This window comes from Python bivittatus, unplaced genomic scaffold (assembly GCF_059951505.1).
Source record: "Python bivittatus isolate LINGU-HERP-01145 unplaced genomic scaffold, Pbiv_v1 ctg000020_np1212, whole genome shotgun sequence".
In the NCBI taxonomy this organism is placed as follows: Eukaryota; Metazoa; Chordata; class Lepidosauria; order Squamata; family Pythonidae; genus Python; species Python bivittatus.
Window position 1 is genome coordinate 114,821,286 of NW_028277030.1, and position 22,078 is coordinate 114,843,363.

The 22,078-nt window shown below is 35.4% G+C and overlaps 2 protein-coding genes across 4 annotated transcripts in view; one reads left to right on the forward strand and one right to left on the reverse strand.

Annotated features, from left to right (window-relative positions):
* UBR2 (ubiquitin protein ligase E3 component n-recognin 2) overlaps window positions 1–4,850 on the forward strand; it is a 79,142-nt gene extending 74,292 nt beyond the window's left edge. For 2 of the 3 annotated variants that reach the window (XM_088147387.1, XM_088147383.1), the window contains exons 45-47: window positions 657–827; window positions 1,446–1,547; window positions 2,432–4,850. In XM_088147387.1, coding sequence (XP_088003513.1) covers window positions 657–827; window positions 1,446–1,547; window positions 2,432–2,573 — 415 coding nt within the window. In that variant the 3' untranslated portion in view covers window positions 2,574–4,850. Of the gene's footprint in view, window positions 1–656; window positions 828–1,445; window positions 1,548–2,431 lie in introns of those variants that run through there. The other variant, XR_015797337.1, reaches the window with a different exon arrangement.
* Window positions 4,851–5,146: 296 nt separating this feature from the next.
* On the reverse strand, window positions 5,147–21,432 carry PRPH2 (peripherin 2). The gene is made up of 3 exons (XM_007439595.3): window positions 20,727–21,432; window positions 15,379–15,625; window positions 5,147–10,368 (listed from the first exon to the last, which is right to left on the reverse strand). Exons 1-3 carry the CDS (start codon window positions 21,305–21,307, stop codon window positions 10,135–10,137), a joined length of 1,062 nt encoding a protein of 353 aa, XP_007439657.1. The 5' UTR covers window positions 21,308–21,432; the 3' UTR covers window positions 5,147–10,134.
* Window positions 21,433–22,078: the final 646 nt, after the last annotated feature.

The window sequence follows — 22,078 nt, forward strand, 5'->3', positions numbered from 1 at the left end:
TATAAATGGACAGCTGCTGACTCTCCATAGATGAACCTTCTTTCACCTGGTGCCCTATCACTCCCTCCCACCAAAAGACAGCATGGCTGTAGTCCTATATAATTGGAAGTACTAAGCAGGAAAAGTAATGGTAGATAATCCTGGTATAGACTGAAGAATGGCCTGAAACAGTGTGGCAGGATAAAGCAGTTCCTACATTTATCCTTGGGAACTTCAAGCCTACTTCTATATACTTAACCTTTTGTTCAACTAGTAAAAAAAATGGTTTGGATCCAGATATATCCTCCTCAAGCAGAAAGTATAAGGTGTCTCCTGACCCTCCAGTTTCTGCTACTCTTCTCCATTCGGCTGCTCTGTTCTCTTTTCCACATTCTGTGTTGCTCCATATCAGAGTCACCTTCTGGGGGAGATGGGTGGTATATAATAATAAAATAATAAAAATATCACTAAACCAGAAACAACTTTTGTGGGTAGGGATACAGTGAAGCTACAATGGGAGGGGGGGAGAGATGTGGGAAATTTCTGTTGCAGCAGTGGGCTTTCACTTGCAGTACTTTGAACCTAAGCCATAGTCTTTTAACTGGAGAATGTATGTTTAGTACAGCATGATAGCTAATGTTTCACTATATTAACCAAATATTTTGTTTCTTTCAAAGGTGTCCAAAGTCAGGTGGTGATAAAAGTAGAGCACCAACATTATGCCTTGTCTGTGGAACTATGTTGTGTTCTCAGAGTTACTGTTGTCAAACAGAGCTAGAGGGAGAAGATGTAGGAGCATGTACTGCACATACATATACGTGTGGCTCTGGAGTCGGAATCTTCCTCAGGTAAAAATACGACTGTGTGTGGTCAATTTTGCTAAATTGCCACACTGTAAGAAAAGAATAATAATGCAACTCTTCTTTGATGGTGCTGTCCTCTAGTGCAGCCATTCATTGACAGAAGGTTCAGCAACAAAATCTGTGTATTTATTTATGCAATTTATATGGCTGTCCATCTCATTATGATGACTCTGAGCACCTAACAACAGCTAAAAACAAAAGCAATAGCAAATAACATAATGATCTTGTAGTGTCTAACCGAAATCTGAGTCCTATGCCCAGGAATATAACCATGTCTTTAGGGCCTTGCAAAAGACCAGCAGGATCGGGGCCAATCTGATCTCCAGGGGAATGATGTTGTTCCAGAGAGACACCATGACAGAAAAGACTTATTTCCTGAATCTCATAAAATGGCCCTCTTTAATTGACAGGACTTATAGCATGCCCATTCCTATGGATCTGATAGGATGGGTAGAAACGATCAAGGAGAGATGGTCTTGCAAAAGGTTTCATTCCTCCTGTTTACTCTGAAATGATAAATTCTAGTCTCTAGAAGTTGATAGAATAATTTATTGGACAATATTAGGAGATTGGATGCCATCTTTGTTCTGTCTTTTTCTTCAGAGTACGGGAATGTCAAGTGCTATTCCTAGCTGGAAAAACAAAGGGTTGCTTCTATGCTCCTCCCTATTTAGATGACTATGGAGAGACTGATCAGGGACTCAGGTAGTTTTTCAACATTTGCTTTTTGATATGAAGACTGAGTGATGCTGTTCGCAAATGATGAATTTCATTTTTCCCACATTGAATTTTTTTTCAAAAATGAAGAAGTGAGAGACATAAATGGACTGTTTTTGTTGCACTAATCAAAATGGCCACTGAGCTCATGGCTTCTGTATATCCAGTATATACACTGCAGACTTGAATGAAACATAATATTTAAAAAGGCAGGATAAGTATAATAGTAATAATAATAGTAATAATAATAATTTTAAAGAAGCTGAATTGAATGTGTTATGTGATTATGACAGAATGACTCTTGTTCTGCCCTTATAAAATAGACTTGCAGATTAAAGCCCAAGGAGCACTGCTTAATACATAAATTGAAGCTATTGCACCTTCATAGAAACTTTATTTAGTTTGTCTGACTCTTTTCACTCATAGTAGCAATCTCAGGTAAGATCATCAACTGACCAAGACTTTTAGAGATGAAGGCTGGGTCACCCCTGACTCTACCAGCTATGAATAATTAACTATAAAGAAAAAAGAAGTAGCAACCTGGGATGCTGCATCAAATCAGATTTTTTTATGCTACATCTGAAGTGTTCAAAGGGCTTCAATTACACTGTCCAAGTAATACTTTGCCATAGCATTGTAAATAAAATGATCACGGGGAGGGAGAGAGAATAGTTCATTGGTAAGATCACAATGTAGTAACTAAAATTCACATGTAACTAGGCCATTATGAGCATTTCTGGCCACTGAGCTACATTATCTCTATGTGTGTGTGTGCTGTTTGGAGAAAATACATACTGTACATACGGAATTTCATAATATTATTTCATATTATTAATTTGTATGTTATTTCTTTCTCTCCTCCCCTCCCCTAGGCGTGGGAATCCTTTACATCTGTGCAGAGAGAGATTTAAAAAGATTCAAAAACTCTGGCAACAGCATAGTATCACAGAAGAAATAGGACACGCACAAGAAGCAAATCAAACTTTAGTAGGCATTGACTGGCAGAATTTATAACTTATTTTCTGAATTCTAGAACTGAATAATTCTTTTGTAATCCATCATAATACATCAAGCAAAAAAGAATTAGGAAACAAAGGATGGAAAATAATAAAGAGAAGAATCTAATTCCTCCTTAATTTTTTCCATGTTTGTTTTATATATTTATTGGTTACCATAACCATATAACTTTACTGTGTAGCATATTTGATTAATAGTATTATTTGCACTGAGCTTCTTTCACAACCTCCTGTTGATTTCTCTAACTTGGCTGAGTGAATTTGTACAAAATTATCATCCTTGGCATCTACTGAAACATTTTTGATAACTGAGGGGGGAGGAAAAATTTGGCTGAAATAGTATCTTGATCAAGCACAATGTTGAAGCAGTGTGGTCTCCTTTTTGTAGTAAATCTGAGCCATTTTGCATTTTAGTACTTAAATTGTTCTAAACTTGGAATAGGATGAAATAAAGGTGCAAAAAATGTAGCAATGGATTTATCTACAAGAGTGCAAAATAACATTGAAAATGACTTTGTAATCTGCAGTCTTGCATGGCTCCTTGGTGTTTGTATTTCTTAACTAGGAGAGAACACTTCATAAGGAAAACTAATTTAATTATCTTCTTGAAGTCTTGCACACTTTAGGAGTATTTTGTGTGGATTGTGATAATGGCATAGTAGGCAAAGACTGTTTTCCACATATGATTGATTGGTAGACTTTGATATTACATTTTTTTCTTAGAATGTAAGATAGCAACTTCACCCCTTGGAGGAGTCCTGTGAATCTTGATTTGATCTCAAATTGCAGAAGCTGAGAATAGGAATTTTTTTAGGTATTTACTCCAACTTTCAAGGTTCTGGATACATTTGCCTTTTTACAATTCTTATGATGAAACAGAGGAACCCAGTGTCTGTGGGGGTCCCATTGCAAAGCTTAATAGTTACTAATTTCCTTCGTAGGCACCAACAAATACATGAATTTGCACTTGGCTGGCATTCTGTAAAGAAGTTTGTCTATAGTATACTTTATAAGTATATTGAAAACTGCACAGATTTTGCACATGGGTGCCTGAAGGCAGTGAATTTTCTAAATACTATACTTTCTGGAGAGTTGTCATCTGTCCTTTAAAATATCATTTTTTAAAAAAAATGCTTTATTTCCTAATCATAATAATCTGTAATCTTATCTAATACCGATAAAGTATTATTATTTGGGGGAGGGGAATTTCATCACCAGTACATTGCAGAGAAACCATACTTTGAACATGCTTTTTCATGTTATTGTAAATTTATTTTTTTATTCAATGTAATGCATCACTTCATGCTGTTTTCTCAGAATAGTTGCTAGTAATATATCAGACACATACAAAGCTAGATCATTTTGGCTGCCTATTATTAGAGTAATTTTGGGCAATCTGATTACAGTCTTCCTAGATGCTTTAGTAGTAACCAAACCTCTTTTTCCTTTGTGTGTCGTCAATCTGGCAGTAGTTTTCATCTTCCTTCTTTGTTTAGGTTATAGATAAAACTGTTTGCTGCAGATGATACATTTAAGTTGCTAATTCTGCGCTAACACAATTTATTTAATATAAAATTTGCTTTAAGATATACATAGTAACAATGCATTCAGTTTTGTGGATTTTGTTTCTCCCTTGTGACTGCATAGATAAATGAAAAACAATAAAATAAACTCTGCTGCTCGTAAAAAAAGAAAGAGAATTGTATAAAGTAAATATTGGGAGAAATGCCCCCCCCCCCAGGGTACTATAGATGAGATAAAGGTCAAATGGATAGATGGTCTTAAGACCGTGAGACATAAAGTGTATAATTTATCCTGGTTTTCAGCAAGGTTGCTCATTCTTCAACTGCCCATTTTCTTCTGACTTTTATTTCTTTCAGCATGTATTTATGTTAATTGTAGAAATGTTTATATTACAAGCTTTCAGTATCAGGGAATTCATACCTGTAATGAATTGACTATGACTTTCATATCTGTGAACAACTTGTAAAAATTAAAATGTATCATATGTATAAAAATATAAGAATAAATGCTTTAGGTGTTGTTGATATTCAATTAATGCTCGAATGTTGCTCACTTTTTAAAGAGGCAATTCTGCTGAATACTTTAATTGCTAACTTGTTAAAAAAAATGCCTTGGATACATAGCATCTCTTGTTCCCAGTGTACATTTTTAAAAAGTTTTAAATATTGCAGTCAGCCATATCAGTCTACTATCCCTCTCAGGGCTGAGCTCAAACAGTTCAACATTAATAAAATTAGTACTTCAGAAATTACCTTTAAGTAGTTTTTGTGACTATTATACTGTATTGCATGATTATTTATATATGTCTAAAAAATTAAGTAATAATTTTAATAATTTAATGGTTTAATAATTTTAATAATTATTTTTTACACTTTCCAACATTATTCCTGAACAATCATATTTTGTTTTGCAATTTCTTCAATGTGAGCCTTGTGTGGAAAGGTCTGTAGGATAAAATGCTGAACCTGATAATGGTGGCCTGGGAAGGAAGGGAGGGAGGGAGGGAAAGAGAAAGAAAGAGAGAAAGAGAGAAAGAAAGAGAGAAAGAGAGAAAGAAAAGAAAGAAAGAAAGAAAGAAAGAAAGAAAGAAAGAAAGAAAGAAAGAAAGAAAGAAAGAAAGAAAGAAAGAAAGAAAGAAAGAAAGAAAGAAAGAAAGAAAGAAAGAAAGAAAGAAAGAAAGAAAGAAAGAAAGAAAGAAAGAAAGAAAGAAAGAAAGAAAACTGGGCAGAAAACAACCAGACCATCTAGGGAAGACAAAGGTAGAGGCTACGGGGAAAAGCAGTAAATAACTCTAAGAAGAAATTAAGGCAACTTAAAAGTGACTTGGGGGCAACAAATCAAGATGTATTTAATCATCCTACTATCATTGAAGGTGATAGTGTTTTACAGTAGTGTATATCTTCCTCCAACTCTTTGCTCACATGTACATTGTATTAGATTGTAATCTAAACATTCACAGTTGGTGTTGCTTGCTCCATCTTGACTGCACGGTCCTATTGTTCTACCCCTTGCACTCATTCCCCAAAGCTACTTTTGAAGATCAAGGGGAATGCCCTTCAAAACAGCATTCTGTATGAGTTCTATTTGTAAGGTGGGACAATTTTTGGTACAAAATGTGAATCTCTGAATTCTCAGTATCTGATGGCAGTTCTCAAAACATTCTCTTTTTATTTGAAGCAGGAAAAATAATGTTTAGGATTGTATCTAAATCAGACTTTGTCAGAGTCTGCTCTATTACAGTCTTCATCTGATCTATTACAAATAAGGCGAACATGATGTCATAGAGTTGCTTCATATCCTGAATTGGATGGTATCAATTGTTAAGTATGAATCTAATCATTGGGCTGGATCCTTCCTAGATTATTTGTTTTTAGGCTTGAAAATAGATCCATGCATTTAACCAGCCTGTAGTCTTGTTGGAAATAAAATTATCTAGGCATTTATCTCCCAGAGGATAGCTGTTACCTTGTGGCATTCGGTTTCTTTGGCTTTTCTATTTATTAACCTCTAATCTTGTTCTTTCAGAAATAATTTTTAAAATCTCATAAGGCCATCTAAGTCACTGGCAACTGTAGCATGAGAAAAGTTAATACTTTAGTATTTCTGGAATACTTTTTAAAAAATTGCTTTATCATTTTATGTTCTGCTAATTATTAGTTCAACAAGAGGATACCATTAGAATGAAGAGGCTGCTGTAACCTTCTCTTGCTTCTGTTAAGCAGTCTATGCGTAAGGAAGCAACTGTTGTCAGGCATTAGGTGCCAAGAACAGAGGAATGTGTGAAGGTTAATCTTCTAAATTGTATTAAGGTTACTTAGGAATAATTAGCTCTGAAGAAGCTATGCATATTTTCCACTCCTAGGATGTTTCATAAAGTATTGATGACTTAGAAAAACAGGAAAACATTTACTTACTTTCCTTTAGTATTTCTAAATCTAAGCAGAAGTGAAATCCCTACAGACCTTATCAGGAAAAATATAAGCATCCAATAGAGTATTATAAAAAAACCACAAGATGTTTTTTTTACAACCACAAATCATTTGTACTTGTTTTTCAGCATTGGCATTATTTTTCAAGTTCATATGGAAGCCTGAAAATGGTTGGGCTCCTTAAGTGAATAGTTGAGAGGTGCTAAAGCACTTCTTCCAAATAATTTTCAAGTGTGAAGAGCTTTTCTGCTTTTATTTTTGTTCCTGCTCCCCTGATTTTTTTTTTTTTTTGGTATGTCTTGTATTAAGAAATTTAAATTGCAAATTACCTGAAGTGCCTTGGCAGAAAGGAGTAGCGGTAATTAAGTTTTAATACTGAAAACTCATGTGCATGTATTTTATTTACTCAATTTATATTCCATCTCTCTTACATCACGGAACTGAAGCTGTTGTCCCTGTCTAAGCATGCTTGGTTTGCTTCAGTAAGACTGCAGTTCTGTAATGCATCTGAATATATTATGTAATCTTTGAAATGACCCTTTTAGGTTGGAAAAAAATCCTTCCAAAGAATGCTTGTAAGTGAACAAAAGCCACGCAATAACTGCAGGGACATCAGTAACACAAATGAACAAAATACACTGTATTAAACGTATTTCAAACTTTTAACAAATGTTCTTAAAATAAGCTTTTTGTAATAGTATCTAAGTATGTTCACATTTGGAAAATCATATCTATAATCTCTCTTGTTTGACAGGAGAATTATTAAAAACTGCGTAATACAACATGATCATGACAAAAAGACCCTGATGAACTGGAATTCCTGTCTTCCACAATAGTTATGTTTTCTAGATACATTCTTGATTATCAATTTTCCCTTCCTTCTGAATGAGTATTCTTTAATACTAGGACATATTACTGCAAAATCGATAAGATAGCTAAATCAAATGGAAGATATTTCCACTCTCTTCTCTTGATCCAAAGAAAGCAACATAATGGTAATGCTTCTTCAAGGGAAAGAGAACACGAATACATTCCCAAACAAAAAATATACATACTTCTGGTGTTCTGACACAAATCTGATTCTGGTCTTTTTGCTGATCTAACAATGAATATCCTTGATCAGTTGTGATGATTGGAGACTGTAAATAAATTTGAGTTTTCTAATATGGCAATAAAATAATGTATTGAGTAAAAAAAGTGAAACCAGACAATAGTACCATAATCACCAGTGAAAAATTGTTGTTTGAGTTGAACATTTTTAGAGTTGAGGTACATTTAAATACAATAAAGTTCTGGAATATTTACATGACTACTTGTATGACATTACAAAGAATGAGCACAGTGAAATAGCCCCAATGAGATTTCTGAAACCTTCCTAATTAAATCTTTTCCCAACTGCCTGTTATATGAATACTTGACTCATATTGACCTAACTGGGTCCATGATAGATTAGGATTATACAAAATCTCTAATGTTTATGTTAGCATATTTAGTAATATTATGTTCATATTGAGACTTCCAAATGTGGGAGACAGATTCCCATTTCCCTACTTTTCATCTCTAGTTTCAAAAATGTTGTGGAACAAAGAAATACAAAACTCATTAAGGATTTAAAGGTCTGTACTAATACTTCAAAACATTCCAGCAGATATTGCAGGATTTGGATATTATTTGGGGGAATCATCTTCCCAAAGTGTCCTCGTAAAAAATACAAGCACAACCACTTCAGAGGGAAGACAGCTTGTGCAGAATCAAATAAAGGTATAAAGTTTTCTCCACCTCTTTATCAAACAGTGATAGTTCTTCAGCTTTAACACTTGCCATAACTGCTGTTATTAAAATCCTTGCTTGAACACCATCACCTCTTACTGGGACTACTGCAGTATAATTTCTTATAGTATTTCTACCTTCTCCATCTCTCCTCCCCCACCATTTTTATTGCTAAACTCCCCATCCTGATCACGTAAACGTTCAATCCTATTCCATTTCATATCACCTTCAGGATCACAGTTTTTATTTCAAAAGTTTTGCAATTCTCTGGCTGGAGCAAGAGAGCAACCACTTGCTGGTCATCTATTTTTCTGCACTGTTACAATGCCATTGCTCAGGAAATGGTCCCAGTTTTAGCCTCTGCTTCTTCCGATTAAATGGAATCTAGGGGCCAAAACTGGGAAAATGGCCACCAGTGAAAGCAGGCTGCCAAGGTGGACTCTTGATCTGAAGCTATAATTCAACTTACACTTCAAAAGAGCCATTGTCAACAAGGATATCCTGTCTGTCACTTCCTTTGGTGCCACTTCTCTCTCTGAGCAACTGTACCCTGCCTTGATGAGGCAGACATCACATTAACTCTTTAACATTGTCATCACATTAATGACATTAACTCTTGCTTCACTACTTTTATCAAAGACTTTTGGACAAGGATTGGCTCAGTTCCAGAACTAACTAGGCTGCTGATTAATAGGCAGACATCTCTGCTTTCTCTTGGGAAAGGCTCACCTGGCAAAGTTTTGTTTATGTGATGTCTGAGTGAGTGCTTCATATAAGACAAAGATAAATATTTATTTACCCCCCCCCCCATGCTTCATTCCAGCTTATAAACATTAAAAGATACCTCCTATAGTTATCACCCTCAAAATAATACTAGACAATCTTAGTGAATACATTTTGTATTAAAATGTATTGAAGTATTTCACATTAAAATGTATTGAAGCAACAGTCTTCTGTATATTACCATAACAGGCAACTCCACCTCTTCCTGCATAGCATCTAATTCACTAAATTAATATGCAAATATTTTATTGCTGAATAGTACCAGGAAAAAAATCCTTAAACCCATTTACTGCGTTTGATAACTTTTTCTTTTGATAAGAATTACAAATAGGGTTTCATGATTCCTTCTTAAAAGACAGCTTGGATTTTGTACCGGATTTACATATGAGCAGGTGTCAGCAACTTAGGTTATAGCTTATGCTGGTTTACAAAGCTAGGTATTCTTGCTTCTATAAAATTACAAATTTCTGTTCAGTGCATAAAAATTCAGTGCAACTAACTTTGTTATTACTATATAGCCAATAAATATGACTTAGTACAGTTCTTCAATAGCAATTTTAAACATCTGTTTTTGTCCAAAAAAAGAAATTTAAAACTGCATTTTTCTGTATAGCTTTCCAATTTTCCAGTCAAGACTTTTTTTGTTCCCCTACCATAAGGATGCATAATCAAGCATACAGATTTTTCCAAATATTTGTAAACTTAAAATACAAAAATAATTACATTTCCTCCTTAGTTTCCAGTGATCCACAACAAAATACAAAGTACCAGAATACCAAAATACACGTTAATTCTTGAATTTTAATATGAAAGACCCTAATCCCTGATGTATTTGCTTTAAAATAATATTTAACCTTTCCCATAAAAGTAGTCATCTTAATATGTCTGTAGTAAGAATATTTGCTATAACAAGATGCATTGTAATGTTCTTGCCGTAAGTCCAAATGTTAAACGTTTTTAATAAACGAATAGGTAGCTGTAATGGCTCATGTTCTCCAAAAGTTAAAATTCACAATTTTCAGTCTTTAGGAACAGTCACGTTAGCTAGGAAACTCAGCTGACGGTTGCAACAGCTTGGTTTTTTGCACCTTCACCTTCTGCAGCTTCCACCCCTGCATTCACTTGGTTTGCCTTACCAATATTTTTCAAATTTTCCAGGGTGGACTTGAAAGTCTCTTTCAGACTCTTCTCCAGGACCCATCCTTCACTCTCACATTCAGGATCTTCTGGATTGGCGATGCTTTCCAGGGAGGTATGCAACAGGCGCAACCCTGTCATTATTAACATCTAAGTGAGATACAAAAGGAACTGTCGGTCAACTCGACTAAAGACTGGCTTATTTCGTAGCCTGTATATATTTAAAAGATATAATAACTTAATGTTAATTATATAAAAGCTACTTTTGTTTAATACAACCAAAGGAAAGATATTGCAGCAAAATAACTATAAAAGAGAGATTATAGCAATCAATTTTAGTCGTTTAAAGGTCAACTGAAAAGGAATTCACTGTTATTGGGGCTCCAACAAAGAATGTTCTGACTCTGTAGAAGATAAGGATCTCATCTGATGATCTTGTTTTAAGAAAACTCTTAGCCAGCCCTCAGAGTTGAAGTAGAATTGATCCTAAGGCCCTAAGGTCCAGAATTGATCCTAAGGCCTGGATGGCAGTACTGGCATTGTGAGAAAAATGTTCACCTAAAGGAAAACCAAAGCTTTTGGAGACAGAAGTACCAAAGTACACTTTACTGAAATACAGTGATCACCAGGCTCCCAGCCAGCCCATAGCAGGAGAGAGCCCTGAGCAAACCCACCATCCAGTTATATACTTTTTGTCAATTACATTTGAAACAGAAAGATAATGGAAAGATAAAAGGAGTAATACAATTACGTGGCATCCTTTCCTCTGGAATGCTTTGATAAGCTATTGAACTGACCTTTCTGTTACTTTTCACACCTGCAGCACTGTATCCTTCCTGATATGATCAACATGTACCATAAACATCAGTGTTTGCATTGTGATCTTCTGTTACCTAATTCTTTGCTGAAGAAGGGCAAGTGTCTGGTTCATATTAACTGTCCCTGGTCCAGGGTCACAGTACTAAGTATTAGATTACACACATTTATACATTTATACTGTTGTCACTAAGCTACATGAGGAGCTATACTCAACAAATGAGCATTTAGGATTTAATATGTGCCTGCCCTATACCACCACATGCCCCAATTTCTTTTCTCCCTTCTCAGCAGGTTGATATGGAGGTCGGGGTTCAGGATGATAATATACAAACCAACCAGGGACTGAAAGTATGGGGAAATACATGCTGATCTTTTGGCAACAATTGTTACATACAATACAACAGGAATTGCAGCAGGAGGGTCCACAAGCAATATAGATATACTGTAGACAAAAAATGCTAATGGAACCATCAAAAGTCTCAAAGCCAGCTTAACCAATCTCCAGATAGAAGAAAAATTGAGAATATATGATAATAGCTTATGCTCCAAACTACCCTCTATAACTTGAGCATTGTTTACAGAAAGTCTTCACTTAACAACGATAATTGGGACCGGCAACTCTGTCGCTAAGTAATGCAAAGTGCAACATCACATGACTGGGCCAACTTATGATGGTAGTTCTGGCACTTCCAGTTGCTGCTCTTAAGCGAATCCGTGAGGTTGTTAAGCGCAATGTCATGTGGTTGCCATTTGCAACCTCCTGCTGGCTTTTTCATTGACTTTGCTTGGTGGAAGCTGGCAGTGAAGGTTGCAAATGGTGATCATGTGATCATGGGATGCTGCAACCTTTGTAATTGCACACCAATCACCAAGCACCCGAATCATGATCACGTGACCACAGGGATGCTGCGATGGCAGGAACTTTGAGGACTGGTCGTAACTCCAACTTGTTCAGTGCCATTGTAACTTTGAATGGTCACTGAATGAGTGGTTGTTAAGCAAGGACTGCTTATATTGATTTTTGTGCCCTGTACTACCACAGGCATACTGGTTGAAACTTCTGTTCTTCCCATTGGGGCTACTACCTCAGATTTTAATAATTATGCCTTGTTATGGGCTCTAACTATAGGAAATAAATTAAGCACCATTGGCTTATCCAAGGGACAATTTATTTCTGCTGACTTTGACCAGGCTAAAAGGATTATATACCAAAGGCTGGAGGATGTAGAACTACAAACTGAAATTAGTTTCCTAACACAGAGCTCTAGAATGCTTATTACCAGGGTTAGCTGGAAACTTGTAAACTCCCTGAGCACCCTAACCTCCCCCAGTTTTCAGAGTTAGGCATAATATCTTATCTTCTGTCTCATAACTGGTAGATATTACAAAAATCCTACACACAAATATCAATACTGGTATGATTCTGGAGAGAGATACTTCAGCATGTGCTTCTTTATTGTGACTACTACAGAGACTCTTAAAAATGCCGTCTTGCACCCAACTTCCATTGATTCCCAGGCAAAACAGATGAGTTTTACATCAAACTGCTACTATCATATACCAATAAAAGATGTAACAAGGAGTGTTACTATCTATTGTCGGGCCACAGTGAAGACACAACAACAGCTGGTTTCTCCAACTAATTTTAAATTTCAATTTGTAACTCATATTCTAAATTTTCCTCCTATTAAGCTATTTCTTGTTAACTGAAAGTTATTACATCTATATGTTTCTTTGTGTTGTGCATAACTTCTGCTCTTTGATCTTAATAAAGATTTGATTTGAAGCTCATAGGGAAGGGAGCTGCTTTGAAGCAGTCAAGATTAAAAATACTTAAATATGTAAAAGCAAGAACTAGTACTTGAAATTGAGTCTGGAAAAAAATAGAAGACATACAGCCCAAGATAAGCAACCATATAGTAACTAATTAGGTTTCCCAAGGAAAACTCTTGGCGTAAACTGGATGGTCAGAGAGCATTTTATTTTAATGCAGACACATCTGCTTCAAAAGAAGCTATCTTAGGAGCTTGCGGGGATTGCAGACATTATCTTTTGTTTTTAATGTTCTTATGTTTTCCAAACACAGAGTGAGAACTAGGGTAGCTACGCAATACTTCTATTGCTGATTTATGGAACTTAGAGAAGAAAGCTGTGACCACACTGTCTCTCTGGTTGTAAGAATGCATAGCTTTGGATTCAATCTCATGGGAGGACCTTCTTAGATCACACTGCAAACTTTCTCAAGGGGCAGCTATAAATGATAGCATTCTAGAACAATTCATCTACAGATGAAATGTGTAAATAATGTATAAGGTCTTATTTTTTCCTTTATTTTAATGAGAGTCCTTTTGAACTGGAGTAGCATATAAGCTCTAGTAAACAAGCACACAAAATAAATAAAAATCAGTCATAAAAAAATTAAAGAGAAATCATAAGAGAAATAAAAAAAAAACATATACAGAAACTTGGGAACCCTGTTACATAGATAAATATGTCATCTTAAGGAGAAATACAAAGACTGTACATTAGTTTTTCATGTTTTACAAATCTTGAAGCCAGTTCAATTGGTGGACAATTTATCAAATGTTCTGATCCTACATTCAAGTTGCCATTGGAATTTTGAAGAAGCCCAATTCTGATATATTTTTTTTTAAAATCAATTTGTAATCCGCTCTGTCAAATCTTTTAATGGCATCTGGACATAGCAAGATAAGTAGAGGTTAGTAAGTTTTAGCACAGTATCTTACAGTTAATACCCTTCTGACTGAATCAGCAACGTTGCTTTTAGAAACAAATCCAGACCATTGCTATTTACAAATGTGTTTAACCTATTAGTCAATAAAGGGGCAATTTTAAAAAAGATGTAACAATAAATTATGGATATATAATATATATTAGGGATCCCTATCTGCTTTTTAGAGATCAATCAGAAGAAACGTTTGTTTTCAAGAGTCACAATTTTTATGGTTTTAAGTCCATTTAAAATATTTCATAGTATTCAAGTCCCAATATCTGTTAGAACTTTACAATAATGAATAATTTGTCTTCTGTTACTCCTTAAGGTAATCTTTATATTAATTAATTCAGTGAGGTTGGAGCTTACTGAGTACTAATTTCAGAATGCTTGCAATTATAGCATATATAAATACAAGAAGAATACTTTATTGACTTTAAAGCCTCCAAGATCTCAGTGTTCTCATTCAGGCAAATGACATACTTTGGAAGATATTTGAGGGACCATCTGTCTCCAGTTGCTTTTGCCTACCCCATATGTTTTGATAGGGTTGTTGTGCTTTGTGTTCCCTCTATTAAGCAGCACCATCTTAAAGTACCCAGAGGGTATATCTTCTCTATTGTGGTGTAGCATCCCCCTCCACAAAGATTGTGATACCCTCGACCCTGATGGCTTTCAAGAGCACCTTGAAGACCTGGATTTTTTCCCAGGCATGATTTTCCACTATGAAAGAGTTATGTTAACAGTTCCATTTTTCTCCCCTGATATGACCTTCTTTTATTTGTTGTTTTAAAGCATTGTCTTCTCTGTTTTTAACTTTTGTACACTGGCCAGAGTCATTGGTGAGTGGGCAGCCCTAGAAATTTAAATGATAAGTAAATGAATAAAAATGTCCATAATATGCAGAAACACATGCTTTCTTTTAGTGTCCGTATGAGTAACATGGGATCCAGTCAAACCTGGATAGAAGAGAGAAAAATGGGAACTGGGGCACCTCATCAAGCTGGTGATAGACACTAAAAGAAGGCATGGATCTATGTGTATTTCCAGATATCCCAAGATATGTCAGATTTTTCTCATAAGAAAAAATCCAGTTCCGTAAGAACCTTTCATCCTACAGGATCAAATCAATATGGGTGAATTCTGACTGAGGGAAGGAAGAAAAAAAATGGAAGGAGAGAGAATTGGCCTGCATAAGTCTTAACCACTTCTAATATTGTAGAGAGGGGATTAGGGTCAATGAGATATTTTCTGCCCCATTAAAGTATCTCATATTTATGACACAAAAGGAAGTTCCTCCCCATTCCTGTTACATAGCAAGAAATACTTGGGTTTGATGTGGCAACTGTGCCAAATCTGATGTTCATATTATTTTATAGTATGGCTTAGATGGGGGTGGGGGAGGGGTAGAATACCCCTGTTTGTTTTCCTTCTAAAAACCACCTTTCCCTCAAAAAATCTAAACAAGGCTGGTAATACCCTGCAATATTGTTTGTAGATTGCTGCTTTGCCCATAATAATTGCCATTGAAGCACTTCTTGGTGGAGAACTGTTCATTCTTTATGATTCTGAACAAGAGAGAGAAGTTAGCTTGCCAATTGCGTTACCTCAAAAAGCCAGACAAAGAGGGCAACCACGCCCATGGAGGTCATTATGCCGCTGTAGTAATTAAGCAGAGCCTCTCTGCAGCCACGGGTCCACAGATTGAGTTCTTCTGTTTGGTAGTCATAACTGTAGTGAGCTGAATTATTAGAAACCTGGTACTGGATGCATGGTCGCGGAGAACTTGGATTGCAGCAGCTGAAGGGAACGCCGTCCACCAAGTATTTGCCATCCACGTTACTTTTAATGCGACTGAAAATGAATGACAGCAAATCTGTACTTAAAAATAGTCACTGAGAAAGATGGAACATCATGGACTCCACAGGCTCCATCTGCAGCATGTGAATTAATCTGCATTTTCCCCAGAACATCTGGATATGATAGTTCTTATTTATAACATCTGCTATTCTGTTACTTGAGCTAGAGTGGGGACAGCCCTTTTGTTTCGGACCTATGTTACCAGCAACCATCAAATGAAAAGATGGGGAACTGTTTGGCACATTTACATGCTAATGAGGAACTAAGTTGTGTTAAAAGGCAGGTGCAACGTTGAGATGTTGGACTAGGATCCAGGAGACCAGGGTCAAAAGGTTACTTTGAGCCAATTGCTCTCTCTTAGTTCAACCTGCCTCACAGGGTTAGTGTTGTGGGGGAAAATGGAAGGGAGGAGACCTATGTACGTTTCCTTGAGCTCCTGGAGGAGAGGTATGAATCTACAATACATTTCAGTATTATTTATTCAACAGAAGACTTTCATTGCCTTCCATGGGACTTACTGCCAATAGAAAAGTATAGGACTATGGCATTAATCTTTGTTCATTCACATTTTCTATTTTTTATAAAATATTTTTTTTTTAATGTGTATTTTAATAAAATAGTTGACTAAAGGAAACCCCTCAATTTGTTCTGCAAAACTTTTAATATATATATTAAATACAAGAAGGAACATAAGGGCTACTTGCCTGTCCATTAATCCCCAAACATCAAAGAACTTTTTGCTTCAAAATAAATTTTATTCGAATTCAAATGCTATTTATTAATAGCCAACTCAAACTTGAAAACTTGGAGTTAAAGAACTGCCAGCAGTTGTCCACACACACCCCCACCAGACTTTTCCTGGGAATCAGAAAATGGTCTGGGCAACGAATATCACCACTGAAAATGGGAATGGGAATGAATAAAATGAAAATGTGAATGAACAAAGATTAATGCCATAGTCCTATACTTTTCTATTGGCAGTAAGTCCCATGGAAGGCAATGGAAGTGTTCTGTTGAATAAATAATACTGAAATGTATTGTAGATTATAAAAGGAGGGGACCTAAGAAGTCTTCAGTAAGCATAAAAGAATGGTATAAAAACTATACAATTATCAGGTGATTGAAGCAAGTCAACTCTCCTGTGAGTTAGATGGATGTGTCCATGCTTTTGTTTGGCAACAGTCTGGAAGCAATTTCCCATTGTCATTTTTCCAGGATATTTATACTCCCCAAGTCTAGTCTATATATGGGGATTTCTTAGTGGTTGCTCATCCAACTATACACTAGTTCTTCCAACACTGATGAGCTTTCTCAGGATCCTAGCTGGAGCTAGGTAGAAGTAATTAAGAGAAAGAACATTGTCAGAGAAAAACACAAGACAGTAAAAGTGTTTGGTATTTATCCTTCGTAAAACAAGGCTGGGATGTAGTTGTTGGTTTACAACAGAAATGCTAATTACTATTTTTTAATATTTCATGTACAACCAAAAAGTCAGTATCAGAATCAGATAATTTTTATAACGTTATTTCCTTATTAGTCAGTCTGATGAACTCACCAGAGCTTTGTCCAAAATTAGAAGTGATTATTTCAGATATATCCACTGCTGAAAAACCTTTAACAGTTGTCTCATATGATAGAGGACATTAACAGGTTTAGATATTTTGTCCAGTTTAAAATACCATTAAATATTGGGAGTCATTTTGTGCACATAGGAATTTATTGGAGTAAATGCTGAAGGCTGCCCAATGGGTTTAGTGGATGGTTAGGATATTAATATGCTACAGTTAAATTCAACGATTTTACTACCATGGTTTCTCCCAAGGAATCCTGAAGTCACAGCTTGGGCTTTTTATTGTTAAAATTAAATTACCCCATTTTCTACTACAAATGATGCTCAAGATACTTAACACAAATAAACTATAGAATAAGACAAAACAAAAAAAATGAATTAAAACATTTATAGATGATAAAACAAACAACTTATCAGTTAAATCCTGCACCAAGTCAGCTTCTTTAATAAATAATCTCTCTGCTGGTGGAAGGAAATTCAAAAGAAGCTGATGTGGCTAAGTTAAAAGAAAACTCCAGATGCTGGAAAGAGCCACAGAGAAGATCCTCTCTTGAATTTCTAAGACAGAAAGACCTCTCTGGAGTATCTTAACGTTCAGGGAAATATTGTAGAAGAAAATGGATAAAGAAATAATGGGTGATGAATGAATCAGGTTTGAATAAAAAAGTAGCATGGTTTGATCCTACAGAGAGAATGACAATCTAATTACAAAACAGCTATATGAATAGCGAATGGATTGATAGGAACACAAAGTTATGGTTGGATAGATGGAACTTATGAGATACTCAAAGAGAGAGAGAACTGTAAAGAACAAAAGGCAACATATGAATAGATGTATGGACATGGTAGAAACAAGGATTTACTGCAGTGTTCCTCAACCCTGGCCGCTTTAAACTGTGTGGACTTGAACTCCCAGAATCCCCCAGACAGCTGGGGAATTCTGGGAGTTGAAGTCCACACAGCTTAAAGCAGCCAAGGTTGAGGAACACTGTGTTACTGAATGGTATTGGTGTAGATTAGTTTTAAGTTTCTTTTTATTTTCTCGTGTTTCTTTTGCTTATTACCTCTTACTCTTTTTCTGTGCTTTGCATAACTTTACAAACCCCAGAACTGAAAAGTTTTGATGGATATGCACTTATTCATGTATGTACGATTGGACTAATTTTTAGTTCATTGGCTCCCTATGCAGATGGCCATGAAAAATGGGGCACAAATTAGAATCTGAAGGAGAGATTATCTCATAAGTATTGCCCCCTCCCTCACTTTTAGGCATAACGGCTGAGTAAGGCAGTATGTTAGAGAAGCAGAATTGTTCTTGGGCATGACATAATCATTTCATGTTCCAGGAGGGATATGTGAAGTATCCAACAAATGGATTGCTAATGAAGCAGTAATTATTAGAATTCCTTTTACAAGGGGTAGCCTCCTGAATTGGGTTATGTGGTACATGGCTAGCAGCAATCCGTGTATGTGTTTAAAGGCACGTTTCTTACCTGGCTCTTCACCTAGGCCTTCAGGGAGGGAGAGTGAGACCTCTCACTTCATTGTGGTTGCCATCTTTTACCTTTATTTTTTATGTTTTATTGATTTTATTGTAATTTCTTTGATTGTTGTGAGCTGCCCAGAGTTGTTGAGAGTCGAGTGGCATACCAGTTTAATAAATTATTATTATTATTATTATTATTATTACCTGACAAATCTGAAAGTGATTAAAAGATTCTTTTATCTGAAGATAATCCTGACTCTATTTATAATCTCCAAAGCATTATACACCAGTAAGATAGCCTTATCTCCACTCAGCCTTCTGCTGATTTCAGTATGAACTGGATAATGTCCCTGAGACATTCAAATACATTGTGCACTTTGATAATAATGAGAATTGTTTACGTATCCATATCCCAAATAAACTGATCATATTATTTTCCTAGGTAGCAAATATAAGTAGTGAGACTACGTTTAAACCTGATATTCTATCTTCATTTTTAAATATAGTACAGTATTACATGTGTGTCTGACAACATAATCTTGTTCTATTTCTCACGGACTGTCCTCCTGCGGATGGATTAAACTCAAGCTCCAAATCTTCAGATAATGTCAGCATAGCGGTCATCTCATTACATCTTTCCATGTAGTTGTTTATATCAAGACATAATTTAAATGGTTCGGATTCAAATATTTGCTCCGCATAACATTTATATTAAAATATAAATAAAATGGGTATTTATATAATTGGACTACTTTAAGACTATAACGTTCAGGTGAAAATCACCACAACTAAAGAACAAAGTTAAAAACATCCATTATTGCACATATCTTGAATAATTCATATTTGTTCCTACAGATGAAAGTATAAAAAGATATTGAAATATACAACATACAATGACTTAAATGTCTTACATATGTTTCAATGAAAAATATGTATATTAATATGAATATATTAAAATTCAGAACTTCAGCACCGGACTTCTATCACCATCCAGATGCACATGTTTAAGTGCCATTGGAACTGATGGGATTTGTGTTAATCACAATGAACTTGTCCAACTGCTTACAGTGCAACTGACAGTGAAATCCTATGTACCTCCCAGATATCTATTTAAACATAAATCCCATTGAGTCCAGTGCAAACAAAACTACTGATGCAGATCAATAGCTCACTGTTAAGATATTTTGTAAATGTTTAAGTTGTCTATTAGTGACAATCAAAAGCATTAAAAATTCTTAACCAGTTGAAGACTTGCAATTTCTTTTTGTTATAATTAATTATTGAGGGGAAACTGAATCTCCTCCTAGGATGTGAAAGTAATGATAGGATATTTTCAAAAAATATCTATAGCAGAAGTAACCTGGTAAGACCAAAGCATATCCAGTCACGCTTTCAAGACTGAGAAATAATTAGAATCCTTGAAAAGAAAGAGTGTGGATTCAATTTTATAAATTCAGTGGCAAAAGAAGTTATGTATTTGAGGGCATGTACATTTGTAGAGCTCTATACATCCATTTATCCAGCTAGAGGAGAAAGCCAAGAATAGCTATGGAGTGATTTAACAGAGGTCAGGATAAATGTCAATGTACAAACAAGAAGTTTTCCTGCAAAATCCATATTAAACAAAGAGTTGTGTAAGCTTTTTAGTGAAACCTGGTGTATTATACTACTACTTTGTTTTTCAGATTAGGGAAAAGGCAGGCATGATGGCCAAATAAAAATATAGTGAATGGATGAACCCTAAGCTAGAAAGGTATAGTGAAATACTCCTAAAAAAATCATTGTTAAAGTTATAATATTACAGTACAAGACAATACTATGTATATTGGGAAAAGTTAGGAAATTAATCAATTAAATTATATATTTGTGAGTCTGAAATGTTGGTTTCCTTAATTAAAGTAATAATTTATATTACTCTTTATTGCTGACCTTAGTTTGCCATTCACAGTAGTATTTTTTAAAAAAATCTGAATGACATGTAACACAAGATTTAAAGGCACAAACCATACAACAAAATTAAATTCCTTTGAACTACTTACTCTTTCACTTCCTTGGAACCAAAATCTAAGTACCGGTTGCTGATCCACTGAATCTCAAACCAGTCTCTGAAACCATTATTTCCACAGCATTTGAACTCAATCTGGAGCATATCAATTGTCTTCTTCATGAAGCATCTTCCTGGAGTATCTGTGTCACGATAGAACTTCATACTATTTTTTAGCCCATCCGCCAGTGTACTTTCAAGAGAACCCCTCATCAGAAAGCAAGTAAGAGCAACAAAAAGAATGAAGACATTAAAAATTACACATAAGACTAAATAGAGTTTCAAGAAAAACTTCCATTTTCCAAATTTAGCAGGATCCAGGGAATCATAGCATATCTTGCCAGCAAGAGCATTGAACACACAGGCAAGTAGACCTACCAGTATCAAAGAATTGGGCACAAAGTGGCTTTCAGAATTGTCCATCATTTCGCTTCGCTTCCTGAGTTCAATTTTCAGGAAAAGTCCCATAGAAAAAACAATAATTCCTGCAAACACTGAAAACCAATTCATGAGCCATAATCCTTGTGCTAGTTTTACCCTTTTCTTCTGGTTGAACTTGACTTTCATCACTGCCATCTTTTTCACAATGTTGGTTGTACCAAGCTTCTCCTCAAATCACCCCTTCTTTGAAAAGGGTTAAGATTAGAAAATCTGCCACCACTTAGGCCTTGAAGATTCAAAGGGGCACCGCTCTAGTTGGGACATTATTTAGTTCTTCCATCTTGCTTAGCCCGAAACTGAAGAAGTACAGCTAAATTTTTCAAATGAGCAAGTTTTTTTAAAGATCACATGAATAAAAGATTATTGGCAAATAACATGCACAACTATTTCTGGTCGTCCCTTCTATACAAAGGAGAAACTGTTTCAGTTTCAAATAATTAAAGCTGGATCTACACTACGTCATTCCAATACTAATTAGTGTAATCCAATTTAAGAAATCTCTGTCCACAGATGAGCCAAGAAAATAATCTTTTCTTTTTACTATTCAATGGATTTGTTTTCACATAACTGAAAACTAAGGTATAAAAAGTTGCCTCATTCTTCCCCCTCCCCCCCGGAAAACTACTTTGAAACCTATATCAGATGCTTCTTATATACTGACTTACAAATTAACCAGTACATGATACTGCTTATCTTATGTCACTCACCTTGAATGACATCCTCTGGGACTTAAGGCATTTTGGGGGTAGAATTAGGTCATGTTTTAAATTATTTTCAATCTAAGCATTTTAAAACTGAAAAATAAGGGTTACCACCTTGATTTTGATAACTTTATTAAATCATCACAGAAACTATATCAAACTGCCAAGGTATTTTGCCTCAAAATAGAGCAGTTTACAGGTTAAT

Excerpts from the sequence above, each read along its gene's own strand:
- PRPH2 (XM_007439595.3), bottom strand. The coding sequence starts at position 21,307 with ATGGCAGTGATGAAAGTCAAGTTCAACCAGAAGAAAAGGGTAAAACTA. Across the intron at positions 15,626-20,726 it reads GGTTCCAAGGAAGTGAAAGA|TCGCATTAAAAGTAACGTGG; the intron begins GTAAGTAGTTCA and ends ATTCATTTTCAG. Across the intron at positions 10,369-15,378 it reads TCTTTGTCTGGCTTTTTGAG|ATGTTAATAATGACAGGGTT; the intron begins GTAACGCAATTG and ends TATCTCACTTAG.